Genomic DNA, 13,316 nt, shown 5'->3' with positions numbered 1-13,316 from the left:
AGGCAAGGAGCTTCTAGGTCGTAAGGAAGAGGCTCAGTCGTGTTTTTCCTTCTTAAGAGAGAAGTACTCAGAATATATCAAGTTACATTTGGAATTATCGCTCTAGTTCTCGTTCCTACGTCGGCCTGCTAGATACACGCCCCCGACACTAAGGAGGAAGACCGCGACAGTGAGAGTACCAAGGGCGAGAAGCAGCCGGAACGGACGCTGAAAACAAACGTGGAATGTAGTTATAATAGTTTGTCACGCCTCATAAAAACCTAGATGTAACTTCCAAGAGTTTCACTACCCGTGAAACTGTCATGTTAATAATCAGAATCCGTTTACAAATGAAATCGTCACCTAGACGCTTATTCGATTATAAAAAAAAGTCGAAACGTGCTCGTAGCTCGATTCTTGCATTTCCTTGCTTGTGTTTTCCTTCAGTTGTAACGCCCTTAATGCATCATCTACTCACGCGAATTTGTCAGTTTTACAAGGCGTTCAACAGAGCCATCCTGTTACTAGCCTCAGTCAAAGATTTTCCCGTATCCAACAGTTTTAGTATCTGTTGACGGCGAAAGATGTAGGACAAGATTTTGTAGTCCGACCAAGACAACGGCTCCAGGGGCAGTAACCACAAAGTTTGCGTTGGCTCCTCATATGTGGTATGACACACAAACATCTTGTCAGCGCCTTTATCTTCAATTTCTAGCATATACTTAGTTGATGGGTTTAGCACAGCAATATTTCCATCTAGTGACACTTTTATCTTGAATTTTCTTGTGATGGACCAAACAGACATTCTCCATGTTTCAAATATTCTTCCGTTTCACCAGCGTTTCGAATGACAACCAAACCATATCTGTCAACTGGAATTCAATCCGATGTTTCACATGATCACCCCAGCTGAATTCATCAGGAACAGGAGTTTCTAGAGGCAGATCTACTGGAGCAAAATCGACGCCGTCGAGTTATCATGAACTGACAAGACTTAGCATAAATTGTCGTACACAACGTCTGGGCTGGTAGTACCTTGTTGCCCCAGATTTCCAATTTGCGGTTGTTTGACTTCGATTTTCAAGTTTTTCTCCATTTTTCACCTCGACGAAAGAGTTTGTGCCATACAGAAGACTCACGAATCCAGCAATGTCCTCTGGCGGTTTTCCGTTATTCAACAACTTCAGTACCTGCATGCAGCGTTCAATATCACTCTTGTCCGTACTGGCGATTGCATCAGCTGGTCCGAATATTAGCGTCAAAATTTCAGCAATAATCTTGCTTGGCTTGCCCATTGCGATTAAATGCATGATAACTCGAGGTCTTGTGGTCAAAACATCATTCTTAGCTACATCCTCGAGGATGGCGGCAGTAATATCAAATTTGCACGGCTTTAAAATTAACCATTGACGGCATTCAGTTGGATACCTCCGTGAGCAGCCAGCCAACCATTCGTTAGTTTTCAAGGAAAACGACATCACCAATCTGGGATAATTTGACATCAAATTTTGTCGCGTTGTCCAGATCCATCAGGACAGAAGGAATTCCATGAAAGTTTCTAGTAGCAGATGTTGGCTCTTCATTGTAGCGCTCCGAAGTGTGACCATCCCGTTCCTCACAGGATGAATTTCGACGAAACCCGATGACGCTTGAAAAGGACGTCCGACAGTATACTCTTCACGCCCCGTAATTAGTACTACAGGTGTGTCGAGCGGTAGGAGTTTTATGTCGAGATTCTGGAGACAAGACATTGTAGAGCACCAGCGCAGAATGAATATTGAGCGCGCACAAAATATCGATGGCTGGAAACAGTGTCTTCGCCCGAGTTTAAAACGTCCATCAGGTTAATGCCTGTCTATCAGGCTTTACCCTTCTTATACTGATAGATAGATGCGAGTAATTTCTCGGATATTAGTATTGATTGTACGGTATGGCTGTCCAGACAATTTCATATTCTGATGGTTCGATTTGTTCAACTTGAGCCCTTAACATGTCCATTGCCACTTCGTCGTTCAGCAAATATCAACCTCAGCGTTTTCATACAGCTCGTGGACCCATTTCCAACCGTCTACTTTCCAATGACAAAGTTGTCCTTAGCAGCACGGACAAATCCCAACACTTTGATCGGATCTTTCTCGCCATTCGCAAACTTCTGCACACTGGCTTCCGTCACACGCATGAATGGGTTCGTCGCCAACTCTTCCTTCACCGACGATGGGACTGTAGGTTCACCGTCCTTCGTCTTCTCAATGGCCCACTCCAACTTCTTCTGCACGACTTCATTCTCCGGCTCCACATGAGCTGCAAAGCGTAAATTACTCGCCGTATACTCGTGGCCGCAATAGATATTTGTCTCCTCCGGCAGCTTAGCCACCACCTCATTCAAAGCGTGGTGCATTTCTGCCGAATTGCCACTGAAGAACCGACCGCATCCCGCGATAAACAGCGTGTCGCCCGTGAAGAGAGCGTCCTGGCAATGATACAGCACGTGGTCTCGTGTGTGGCACGGGGTGAAATAGACCTTGACATCAAGATCTCCGACCTTAACCACGTCTCCACTAGTCACAGTCTGCGTCTGAGCTTCCACGGCGTCTCCAGGTCCGCCGACCACCGGAATTTGACGATTCTCATGCTTGTAAATGAGGTCAGCGAGCTCTCGATTGCCGCCAGCGTGATCCCAGTGCGAGTGGGTAGTCAAGATCATAGAGATGGACACTTGCAGCTCCTTGGCACGACTGTAGACCTTCGCAGCATCCACCGGATCGACTGCCGCTGCCACGCCTAAAAAGTTGTACAGAGGTCATTGACTGTAAAGCGCAAGACGTAGAGGAAGGGAGAAACGTACGGGTGGCAGAGTGAATCAGCAGATACGCGTAATTGTCCGAGAGCACCGGCACGAGCTCCACCTGCATTGTCAAGAATTCTACTGTGTCGTTCCTTCAGTGATTTCGATAGTAAGCTGCTCACTTGACAAGGATCAAAGCTTTTGACAAATTACAATTCTAGCCTGGTCATGACCAACACTCACGCTAAGTTAGAATCTGGAATCTGTGCAGAGGTAAATAGAAGAGCTAAAAATCTGAGTAGATAATCAGAATATGGCAAGAAAACGCCACCATGGCAAAATGCTAAATCAAAAGTGGTCGTGCTGGGCAAGCGATTCCTTCTTATCCGTGATTAGGAAAAATGGACTGTCATGAGAGCAGCAACAGAGATGTCAGCAAGCAGCATGAGATCGCTCTTGTCAGTGCTGCGTTTTGCTATCATGGGCAAGTTCCCTCCTGTCGACGGGCACATAATCTACGAACGCGGCTTCTCCTTCTTCTCCTTGTACAGAGCCAGCAGCGACACGCCCGAGACCTTGACGACCTTGAAACGCACACCGGGAATATCACCGACGGCGTGGCCACGACGACCGAAACCCGAGATTAGGACCTCGTCGTTCTCGTCGACGTAGTTGAGGCAACCATCGCGCGGCACGAAGGCGGCGATCTTCTTCGAGTTCTTGATGAGCTGCACACGGCACGACTTACGAATAGCCGAGTTAGGCTGCTTGGCCTCAATGCCGATCTTCTCAAGAACGATGCCCTTGGCCATGGACGAACCACCAAGCGGGTTGGCCTTCATGGCGGTCACCGAGTGGCTCTTGTTGTAGGACTTCTGAGCCCAGCGCTGCGTGCGGCGGTGCACGCGCAGCTTACGCGCGCAACGGATACCGGAAGGTTTGTCTGTATAAAGAGGCACAATAACACCGTCAGCCACTCAGGAAGTCACTGTACACCTGCATGCCGGGTCTTCCAAGGTACGCGTCTCCAGCGCACAGACTGTAGTCTTCTCCCCCTTTATTGCATTCCTTGCGCTGTGTTCCTGTCAATAAGTCGAGCCTGTGTTTCGTGTCTTTTGGTCTGTGCTATCCGGTACACTGTGTCTGTCATACGCTGCGATTGCTGGAAAGGGAGAAGACGCATTGCCTGCTCGCTGGAGAAGTGCGTCCCGGTAGACCGCTGTACATTATCTTGAAAAAAAAGCCTACGTACGCTTAGCCATTTTTCAGTCGAAGGAATATCGGAATCTTCACTGACGGCTTTCGAAGACAAGACCCAACTTGGCTGGCGCACGAGAATGAATGGAGGACGCAGAGAGGGACGGTACCGTGGCAGACGCGGACACAATAATATTAGACCAAAGGGCTAGGGACTCGAAGCGCAAATAAGCGAAGTGATGCCTTTGGATTGGATAAAAAAAGTGTCAAAACAAAAGTTTACACAAAAAAGTTTACATAGCGTCACCAAACGCTGCAACATGGGTTGTAAACGTAGACCACAACTATGTCACCCAAGTCAGCTTCAAGTTAATTCTAATGATTTGGTTATTGTTTGAATGGCTGCAGTATTGCTGCAAGTTCTAGTGGATGCACCCGTCACATTACAGCTCGTCACGTGCCTTTTTCTTCTTGGATTTCTTCTTCTTAGACTTGTGTTTCTTCTTGCTCTTCTTCGACTGCTTCTCCTCGGACTTAAGTTCCTTCTCCAGCTCGTCACGCTGCTGTTTCTCGTCAGAGAGAATCTCGCTCAACATATCGTCCAAATCTTCGTCGTCCTCAGTGACGCCATCAGCTCCTAGTGCAACTTCTTGAATCTCATCAAACGAGCATTCCTCACCCAGTTCAGGAACGTTTCCAATTGGTGCAGTTCCGATACTACCGGACAGCACACTCCTCAAGAACGCAGCCGCATTTTCTTCATCGAAAAGCCCCACGTTTGTTGCGTATCGCTGCTTCGAAGGAGAGTACACAGCAAGTGTTGGCATTTGGAAGAGGCCAACGCCGAAGGCTTCGGCGAAGTCCTTCTGACACTTTCCATTGACCCACATAAAGCGGAAGGGCTCCTTGTTCTGCTTGCTCTGGGCTGCCACGTGCGCAAAAGTTGTCCACCACTTGGCAAGGCGAGACTCCGGGTCGCTCAGCGTGTCCAAATGATCCTCAAAGAATCCGATTGCACAAATTTTGTTGCCGCCACAGAGATCATCCATGTTCTTCTTGGTCAAGTACGGCACAAGCGATCGGGCAGCCTTCTCGTCGAGTGATGAAAAGTTGATCTCCTCGCTTTCCGGCTTAGCATCTTGAGGATGCGGGTACTGAGCAAGAACCTGCAGAATAAACTGCATGATATTCGGGTAGTTGTACGCACCCATTTTCTTTTTCTCGTAGGCTACGACGCCGAATGGGGCAGCAGTTGGGTCCTCCGAATCCGTTTTAGTAGGCACGAGACATACCAGCGACGTGCTAGCGGATGGTTTGACCAAAAACTGCTTCTTCAGATCCTCATCAGCGTCATGAATCACTGCTAGTCTAACCTTCTGGGTAGGAACTGACAGTACGAGAGCCTTTATCATTGGCGGGGTGCTCTTCTTGGTCGTAAACAGTAAAATAGGGAGCGCGCGGTTTTCTCTAGCGTGGGAAATGAATCCATTCAGATCAGCAGTTGACTTAATTTCCACAGTCAGATCCGGGATGGCTGCGATAGCCGACTCCTTAGCCTCATCTATCGTTGTAAACGTTTGCGTTTGAACATCGCCGCGTTTCAGCTTGTTGTCCTCCGTTAAAGCCAGCGGGAAGACGCGAACACCAGGTCCGCCATGACGTTCACAGAGTTCTGCTTCCTTCTCACAGCTTACTGCACCCATCGCCACCACCCCTGCTTTACGGTGCAATTCCGTCAGTGATTTCTTCCACTCTTCCTCTGTTAAAGCCTGTTCGCGCTCGGCATTCATAAACTCTATGATCCAAACCACGTTCGAGTGGAGCACGAGGTCGTCGAAATCCTTTCCTGAGAAGAATCTGATAAACTTCGAGGCTTCCTTTCCTTTCTTAACTCCACTTGTCGCTGTACGTTCCTTTTCGGTCGCAAAAGGCTCCACAAAGCCCTTCAATTCACCGTACGTCTTGGTGTTCTCCGCCTTTAACACCACATGCTCCGTCATGGACCTCAACACCACCATACCGGGCAGTTCTTCGATCTTTAACGCGTTCATAATTTCTTCCGCTCTTTGTTCATCCCTATTCAAGAACACAAAACTCAATCCTTGGCCATTAAACTCCGCCGCCAAGGCTCGATACATCGGTGACGTGTGCTTCTGCTTGGAAATCAGCAGCGCGACCGTCTCCTCTTCGTTAACCTTCTCATTCACAAGCTGCTCAAAGCTCTTCAAAGTGGCTTTGTCTCCTTCAAGCTCCTGTACATATTCGTTTGGGATCGCCTGCTTCAGCATCTTCTTGAGCTTCCGCGGGCTGTCCAAGATCGCCGCATCTGTGGCCTTCGAGTCGCGATATATTTTGCCAGTGTATGGGTTCTCCTTAGGTGCATCTTTGTAAATAACCAGCGCTGGCGCCTTGGCCAGCTGCCACTTGTTCCCGATCGAGTCCTTGTGGTGCGGCGAAATGTCCACGACGCCAAAGGTTACGAGCCCTTCGAGCTGCTTCTCGAGATCCGGCAGCGACGGATACGCCGTGGTGGCCAGCTCCTCGAGGCTGCGTTCCTCCGTCTCCTCTGTGCCGAGAATCAGCAGCGCGTGCACTTTGGCCGAGCGCTCGACTGCTGCAAGCTCAGTGGAGGTTGTGATGGTCTTGAGAGCGTTGACGCTGCGCCATGATACACTGACGCACAAGGCGCCGAGAAGCGCACGGAGAAGCATGAATGAATGTGCACTGGTTTGTTGCAGTTGGCGATAGTAAAGTGAAGTGAGGCAGCGGCTCCCGTAAAGTTGCCTTTTCGATCGTCTACCACGTGGCGAAAGATTTGATTTGGTTGATTCTCGAATGCGGCCTTCAACTCAATGCATTTCGATAAGTCAAGTTATGATATTGAATAGGTTTTACTGTTTGAAGCCATCCTCTTCAACCGTCCTTGACTAGCTACAAAGTGAAGCATTGACGGTCTCGGCTTGGTAGATCGTAGCATTGGCCTGGAACAGACTGGACGACAGTGCTGATGCTAGTTCATGTCAAGAACTTCTTGACTCGACGAAGCGCCCAGGATGTTTTGGTGAAGCACGACACGAAAAGAGCGATCTGTCTCAATAGTTAACAAGTTCTGGTCTTTGATACCTGTCGAGTCGAACATCATAGTCGCCTTTCAACTGGACTTTAGAGGTAGCAATTGCTCTGAGCCGATTGGATGGGCTGCTCGTACTCGATTGACAGCGAGCCTCAGTGAGAACGAAGAGGTTCTTGTGCTTGCGGATTGAGTGGAGAATCACGGGCACGTCGAACAGGATGTCCCATGACCGTGATAGCTGGATGTGATAGCAGAGCTCAAAGTCTTGAGCGAGAAGAGCGAAAGCAACGAGTTGCAAAATACAAGCATCGCTGTATCTTACTGTGGTTGTTGCCGACGTATGACGCTGATGCACTTGCCTAGCCTTGACACTCCACGCCAAACTTCGATGGAGCACAGAGCCCGGACAACTTATGATATTAGGAGTTATTGAAGCATGAAACCAAGGTTCATTGCACGCGGGGTTCTGCTTCAAAAGCAGTATTAATACATATCGTGTCAACCCTGTCAAGAAGCTGTCGCTGGTACTGTAGCTATGCACTGAACGGCACAATGATCTCCTATCAGCGAGTCCACCTACACCACAACACTTTACAGCAACAGCAACACCACATACCAACAATCGCTACAATGACATAATAGGTCGCCGTGTATTGCACTCGTACCGAGCCGACAGCAGCGCTGCGCTGCGTGCCTCCATTTTGCGCGTATCTATACACGTTACTTCTTCACTGCCCAGTGACAAAATGCTGGCGATTCCGTCCTCCCTCTATCAAGTGCTTCTGCTGGCTGCTGCCTCCTCTGTCTAAGCTTCATACAAGCTCCAATCCTTCTTCAAGACGCCGTTCATGCGCTTCACCTGGGGGTCCGTCTTGCCTGCGCAATAATCACACAACAACACAATCAACTATATGTCCAATAGCCCTCAATAATCGCGACCCAACGCACCACGGAAGGTAAATCTGCCGAAGACTTTGCCGTGCTTGAGGTCGGGCGAGGGGCGGATGCGCACCACCTCCCAGTATGAGGGCTCCGCGTACTTCGCCCAGATGCCGCGCGTCACGCGCTTGCCCACACCGTACTCGCGCGTAGGAGTCAGTACCTGGAAGGCGTTCTTGAAGGTCTTGGCCACCGCCGACATGATGCTCGTCTCCTGCTCCAATAGTAAAAGTAAGAGGTGTCGGAACCACACAGCGATTTTCGACCAATCAAAGATAGTTTGATTAAATTTTAAGCAAATTGGTTGGTTGAAAATCACACAGAAAAAATGCCCATAGAGCAGCTCAACTTGGACAAGTTACATGTTGTTACATGTTGGCCGAGAGCTTGAACTTGCGGAAGAATTTGCCCATGGGCGCCAGCATCTCGTCATGGTACGGGATATCCTATAAACATTAACAATGGATACGTCGTTTCAATGAGTGAAATGTTCAATAAACAGTTGAAATGACAGTGAAAAAAATTGCTGTTACCTTCATGCGCTTGAGCCACGCTGCGACCTTGGGGAAGTCCTTCTGCACGTCGGTGAGTAGTCCCATGACCTCGAGCTGCACCACTTCGTTGTAGCACGATAGGTCGACAACCGTCGGCTTGGTATTGCTCACCAGGTAGAGGTTGCCATGACGCAGCCAGAACTCAAGAATGCGAAACATGTCCGAGATGATCTTGTGCTTCTTCTGGAGCATGGCCTCCATAGCAGGTGTACCGCGGCCGATGTTGAGCATCAACTGGTTGAAGAAGATCTCCGAGCTGCGGCGCGTGTTGAGGTGGTGCCAATTAGTGTACTCCTGGATCTGAAACACGCACAACACACTGGTGAGTGCCAAAAAAAATCGGTTCAACGTCAGGTGACAACATCATTCCTTACACGAGCACGGATCTTGAGGTCCTTGGGGCACCATGATTCCCACCCGTGCTTGTCTGCAAGATAGAGCATGATCGCATGGCTACCGTAACAGAGCAAGTATTAAAGGTTAAGCCAGTGTTGACAAGATTTCATTGACACATTTCCAACCTCTCGGTAAGGACGAATTCCCCATCCTTGAGTACTGGAATCTTGCCAATGGGGCTCAGCTGAAGGAACGTCTCCGTGCGAGTTTCTCCCTTGGCCGGGTTTGTGTACTTGTACTCGATCGGATGGTTGTTCAGCTTGCAGAGCCAATAGACTACGAAGAAAACAGAGTGTCAACGTGTTTAATTTCTACGAAGACACCGATGCTGTCGTACCGGCGCGCGACGGCTGGCTGATCGGACTTGCATATAGTTCCTCCGTCATGCCGGCAGGTCAATCGTAAGAGCACGAAGAGCAGGACAGTTTGTGAAGAGCTCCACAGTCTGTTGATGAATCAATTTGAAGTCATTATGTTTGATAATGATAGCACCATTTCATGTGTACACACCGTGAATGCAACAAGCAATGTATGCAATACCGTCAGCTTCAACATGTACGTCGAGCACTCTACCTCTGTTCTCGACAACAGTGCAGCCTATGCTGCGCAATAAATGCATTACATCGCTTCATTACTGTGACTATGATATCATTCTCATTTCCGAAGTGACGGACGTCGCGTCGCTTCTTCCGTTCGTGGACTCACGATCATTAATTGAAGCACGTACATCGTTTGTATCCTGCTTTCTCGACATGGAAAGGCTTTCTATTATAGCAATAGCCTCGCCACTTCCTAATAATAGCCATGGAGACCCTCTGGTAGCCTACTGCCCTCTATCCGTTTCGCCACCAAGCTCTGCTGACAACAATAGCTTCCTCTCCTTCTTGTATATGGCCTGGCAATCCAGTGATATTGCCTCGAGAAAGCTCAAGAAAGCGCAACGCAACAGGGTATACAGGCAGTCTGCGGGTTCAGCGTCGGCCGTAGCAGAACAAAGCACAGTACACTAGAGCTTCCCGCTTCCGGGTGTCGTGGGGAGACTTGCTTCACCCCCTCATTTCGGAGCACTGGGTTCGTCGCGTAATCTCCGGAGGTTGCTCTCCTTCTCCAGCTCCTTGCCCACACTATCCGAAGCCTCTTCAGCATCGCAGACGCCATCGAGATTACAGCAGTTTCTAAGGTCTGGGGAAGTCGACCGCGACCTGGTGCAGAAGTTCTCGCATCGCTCGGATAGTGGTCGAAGCGAGGACAACAAAAAGAGACCAGGAGACCAGAGTCCGCTGCCTCTCCGTGGTCGGAAAAAACCAAGCACACCTGCAGGGCAGGTGCTGCGCATCGCATCCGTCACGACGCGTGGATCAAAGGAGGACGAGCGCTCGGCGCCCAGTGCCGTGGCGCCAGGCGCGCAGAATACTTCATTATTTCTTGGGAACCCTGCTGATCAGTCCAAGTCTAAAGATGCTGCCGCTGGCGGTGTAATGCCTATAAGAACGACAATATTCAGTGGAAATGGCGCAACCTATAATAATGCAGGTCAGCACGGCTCGGAGGCGATCCACACAGTATTAAACGATCGCGCGAACCAACGGGTCTCACGTATATACCCGCTAACGGATTCCGTCTGTGTGGCCCAGAACAAGAAAACGCCCGTGGAAGTGAAATTCCACCCAATCACCAGCTCGTTTGTGAATGAACCGCGGCTCGAGAAACTGTACCAAGTTACGTTTGCACGCGAGAACTCGGCTCGGTCATCACGTATGGCACTGATCTTCTTTTTCATGTACCTAGCGTTCACGGGGTCAAATTTGTCCAACCTGCTTTCAAAAGACTCAAGTGTGCGCTCACAAAGTTTCCGGTATTTCTTGCTGGTGTTTATCCCGATCCTTCCGATCCCGTTGCTTGTCTACATCAGTCGGAGACGAGCGCACGAAATCCAATTCCAACGGATCTACACGCTTGTGTTGCTGTGCTGGAGCTTCTCGATCATTGCCGGTGGGATGTTCTCTATGCTCACAGAATGGTACAACTACGTGGCCAAGGACGTGGATATTATCCTAGATGAACTCGGAATCGCTAACAACGATGACTCACGCATATTTTACGTGAACAGCACGGTGCGTAGTGATTGGCACTTCAAGGGAATCTCCGGTACTCGAGCGGAGGTGCTGCAGTCGTATACCAAGGAGATTCTACTACCTTCGGCTACTATGAACATTAATTTGCTTCGCCTGATTATGATTTTTGTATTCGTGCCGCTGTTGCGTATCGACACGCTCCACTTCGCATTGGTTGGTGTTATTACCAGCGCTAGCTACATGGCTCTTACGTTGCTCTTCTACCCCGTTACGGACTCGACGCCATTCATTCTTAACCGCGTGTTGGTTATCTGCTTCCCGATGGTATTTACTCTTGCTATGCTGGTTCGTAACCGAGACGTGGATCGCGTGGTACGTCAAGACTTTTTACACGTTTGGGCTGTAGAATTGGAAGCTGAGAAAGCCACTCGCGAGAAGAATTTGATGGCCGAAGAGAACCGCACACTGAAACAGGAGTTAGCACAGCGTGATAGTGAGTTCAACTTGGATCTGACATCTCCGCTTCATGCTTTACTCTCAGAGTTAAAGTCGTTTCTGGATACTGTGGACTTGAGTGACGAGGACATGCAGCGTGGTATGGCTATCGTTCGCAATCTAGCACGTCTAGATCAGAATCTGTTCGTTCCAGATATCAGCGCACAGATCAAATCTGAAAAGGAAGTGGATAATGACACCAAGAACTGGGCCTTGTCAGTGCTGGCCCGTAAGGACTACGCCGACACTACTCGTTCTGGAGTATCGATGTCTCACAGCTCGCATTCCAACTCAAACAGCAACCGAAGAAGCTATAGGGATGGCTTAGGCATCGGAGCTGGGGGGATTGCCGGTTCCATGGTTATCGCTCCACTACCAGATATGCCTACGTGGGAGGAACAAACGTTAGTTCGAGTAAAACAACGTATTCAGCAAGACGGTTGGGATTTAGACACTCTCCAAATTGCTGATCAAACCGGTAACCGGCCACTTATGTACGTCACCGCAGCATTGTTTGAGTTACATGAATTACACGAAGAATTCCGTGTCGACCGTGTGGTACTACGTAACTTTCTGTACGTGCTGGACGATGGATACCTCGCCAATCCGTACCATAATAGCAGCCACGCAGCCGACGTCGTGAACTCTGTGAACTTCCTCATCACAACGCTAGCGGACGGACAGATCCGAGATACTTTGACAAATCTCGAATTCTACGCGGCACTGGTGGCTGCTGCTATCCACGATTTCCGCCATCCGGGAAAATCTAACAATTATCTTATCAAGGCAAAGCACGACTTGGCTCTGCAATACAACGACCGCAGTATCCTGGAGAGCATGCACCTCGCAGAAACTTTCTTCATTATGCGCAATCCACTCTGCGATATCTTCGGTCGTATGAAAGATAAACCGTACCGAGAAATCCGGAAAGCTATCATCGAGATGGTGCTCAGCACAGATTTATCGATGCACTTGCAATTGGTAGGAAATCTCAAGGCACTGCTGCTTCAAGAGGCTACTGCCCTGGCAGCTGGGGTTGGTACAGGTTTGGGAGGTGTTGTACCTGCCCCGAAACCCGTCACAGACCCTATGATGATCATGAAGGTTGTGATCAAGTGTGCGGACATCGGCCACGCTGCTAAGAAGCGCAAGCTGCATGTTATCTGGTCAGCGCTTATCATCGAGGAATTTTTCCTGCAGGGTGACAACGAACGCGCCAATAATTCGGACATTTCACCTTTCATGGATCGACATTCGGAGAACAGCGCAAAGGTATGTTTTGGTGTTTTTTCTTGAAGATTTTATATATTGATGACATTTTTGTGTCTATTAGAATCAAGTTGGTTTCTTCGAGTTCATTGTACTTCCTTTCTACGACACAGTCGCACAAGTTATATTCGCGCCGGAATTCGGTGCTATTCACAACATAGCAAAGCAGAACTATACTTTATGGAAAGAGGCCGACCGCAGACAGCTCTCGTCCATCGTGGCCATCAAGAGCGAGGTCTTCCTGAATGACAAAGTCCAGGTGCCATAGACGGCTGCGTTTTGGCGGAAAGGGACACCCCAGTTCGACCTCTTTGTTGTAGGCATTAGTTTAGCATCGCCCAACCCGCTCTACGCAATCCACTTCCTTTCTATCAAAGTTGTCAGTAGATACACATCCTTTTAGCCATCACTTTTCAGTTTTGATATATTGACGAATTTTAGAGCGATGCTACAAGACGTACTCGTGGCTTCATTCCCCCTTTGTTGGTATTATCGTTTGCATAGAGCACATGGTAATTCCGTACGGCGTTCCAGTGATTCTGCAGTCGGTGCGA

General features: G+C 49.1%; 6 protein-coding genes across 7 annotated transcripts; 1 reads left to right on the top strand and 5 right to left on the bottom strand.

Annotated features, from left to right (window-relative positions):
• Positions 1-319: 319 nt before the first annotated feature.
• Positions 320-2,944, bottom strand: PPTG_18718 (hydroxyacylglutathione hydrolase). Its single transcript, XM_008916956.1, has 2 exons — positions 2,825-2,944; positions 320-2,760 (listed from the first exon to the last, which is right to left on the bottom strand). Exons 1-2 carry the CDS (start codon positions 2,889-2,891, stop codon positions 2,048-2,050), a joined length of 780 nt encoding a protein of 259 aa, XP_008915204.1. The 5' UTR covers positions 2,892-2,944; the 3' UTR covers positions 320-2,047.
• Positions 2,945-3,051: 107 nt separating this feature from the next.
• PPTG_18717 (40S ribosomal protein S23) lies at positions 3,052-4,184 on the bottom strand. The gene is made up of 2 exons (XM_008916955.1): positions 4,017-4,184; positions 3,052-3,707 (listed from the first exon to the last, which is right to left on the bottom strand). Exons 1-2 carry the CDS (start codon positions 4,024-4,026, stop codon positions 3,280-3,282), a joined length of 438 nt encoding a protein of 145 aa, XP_008915203.1. The 5' UTR covers positions 4,027-4,184; the 3' UTR covers positions 3,052-3,279.
• A 77-nt stretch (positions 4,185-4,261) lies between these two features.
• PPTG_18716 (hypothetical protein) lies at positions 4,262-6,859 on the bottom strand. The gene has a single exon (XM_008916954.1). It carries the CDS (start codon positions 6,670-6,672, stop codon positions 4,405-4,407), a length of 2,268 nt encoding a protein of 755 aa, XP_008915202.1. The 5' UTR covers positions 6,673-6,859; the 3' UTR covers positions 4,262-4,404.
• On the bottom strand, positions 6,822-8,212 carry PPTG_18715. 2 transcript variants are annotated; one of them, XM_008916953.1, is made up of 3 exons: positions 7,983-8,209; positions 7,357-7,910; positions 7,251-7,272 (listed from the first exon to the last, which is right to left on the bottom strand). In XM_008916953.1, exons 1-2 carry the CDS (start codon positions 8,173-8,175, stop codon positions 7,840-7,842), a joined length of 264 nt encoding a protein of 87 aa, XP_008915201.1. In that variant the 5' UTR covers positions 8,176-8,209; the 3' UTR covers positions 7,251-7,272; positions 7,357-7,839. The 2 variants fall into 2 exon arrangements, with proteins under 2 accessions (XP_008915200.1, XP_008915201.1); XM_008916952.1 differs by having other exon boundaries at positions 6,822-7,910; positions 7,983-8,212.
• Positions 8,213-8,234: 22 nt separating this feature from the next.
• On the bottom strand, positions 8,235-9,385 carry PPTG_18714 (hypothetical protein). Its single transcript, XM_008916951.1, has 5 exons — positions 9,261-9,385; positions 9,049-9,199; positions 8,902-8,980; positions 8,507-8,827; positions 8,235-8,419 (listed from the first exon to the last, which is right to left on the bottom strand). Exons 1-5 carry the CDS (start codon positions 9,307-9,309, stop codon positions 8,342-8,344), a joined length of 678 nt encoding a protein of 225 aa, XP_008915199.1. The 5' UTR covers positions 9,310-9,385; the 3' UTR covers positions 8,235-8,341.
• Positions 9,386-9,813: 428 nt separating this feature from the next.
• PPTG_18713 (hypothetical protein) lies at positions 9,814-13,166 on the top strand (the record flags this gene model as incomplete). The annotated part of the gene is made up of 3 exons (XM_008916950.1): positions 9,814-9,873; positions 9,934-12,765; positions 12,827-13,166. The coding sequence occupies 3 exons, from the start codon at positions 9,814-9,816 to the stop codon at positions 13,028-13,030; spliced, it is 3,096 nt and encodes a 1,031-aa protein (XP_008915198.1). The 3' UTR covers positions 13,031-13,166.
• Between the last annotated feature and the right edge of the window lie 150 nt (positions 13,167-13,316).

Source organism: Phytophthora parasitica (assembly GCF_000247585.1).
Source record: "Phytophthora parasitica INRA-310 unplaced genomic scaffold supercont2.92, whole genome shotgun sequence".
Lineage (NCBI taxonomy): Eukaryota > Oomycota > Peronosporomycetes > Peronosporales > Peronosporaceae > Phytophthora > Phytophthora nicotianae.
This window is presented reverse-complemented; position numbering and strand designations above follow the sequence as displayed.

Excerpts from the sequence above, each read along its gene's own strand:
- PPTG_18718 (XM_008916956.1), bottom strand. The coding sequence starts at position 2,891 with ATGCAGGTGGAGCTCGTGCCGGTGCTCTCGGACAATTACGCGTATCTG. Across the intron at positions 2,761-2,824 it reads GCTGATTCACTCTGCCACCC|GCGTGGCAGCGGCAGTCGAT; the intron begins GTACGTTTCTCC and ends ACAACTTTTTAG.
- PPTG_18716 (XM_008916954.1), bottom strand. The coding sequence starts at position 6,672 with ATGCTTCTCCGTGCGCTTCTCGGCGCCTTGTGCGTCAGTGTATCATGG.
- PPTG_18715 (XM_008916952.1), bottom strand. The coding sequence starts at position 8,175 with ATGTCGGCGGTGGCCAAGACCTTCAAGAACGCCTTCCAGGTACTGACT. Across the intron at positions 7,911-7,982 it reads CGGCAGATTTACCTTCCGTG|GCAAGACGGACCCCCAGGTG; the intron begins GTGCGTTGGGTC and ends ATTATTGCGCAG.
- PPTG_18714 (XM_008916951.1), bottom strand. The coding sequence starts at position 9,309 with ATGACGGAGGAACTATATGCAAGTCCGATCAGCCAGCCGTCGCGCGCC. Across the intron at positions 8,981-9,048 it reads GAATTCGTCCTTACCGAGAG|CCATGCGATCATGCTCTATC; the intron begins GTTGGAAATGTG and ends CTGTTACGGTAG. Across the intron at positions 8,420-8,506 it reads CGTGGCTCAAGCGCATGAAG|GATATCCCGTACCATGACGA; the intron begins GTAACAGCAATT and ends TAATGTTTATAG.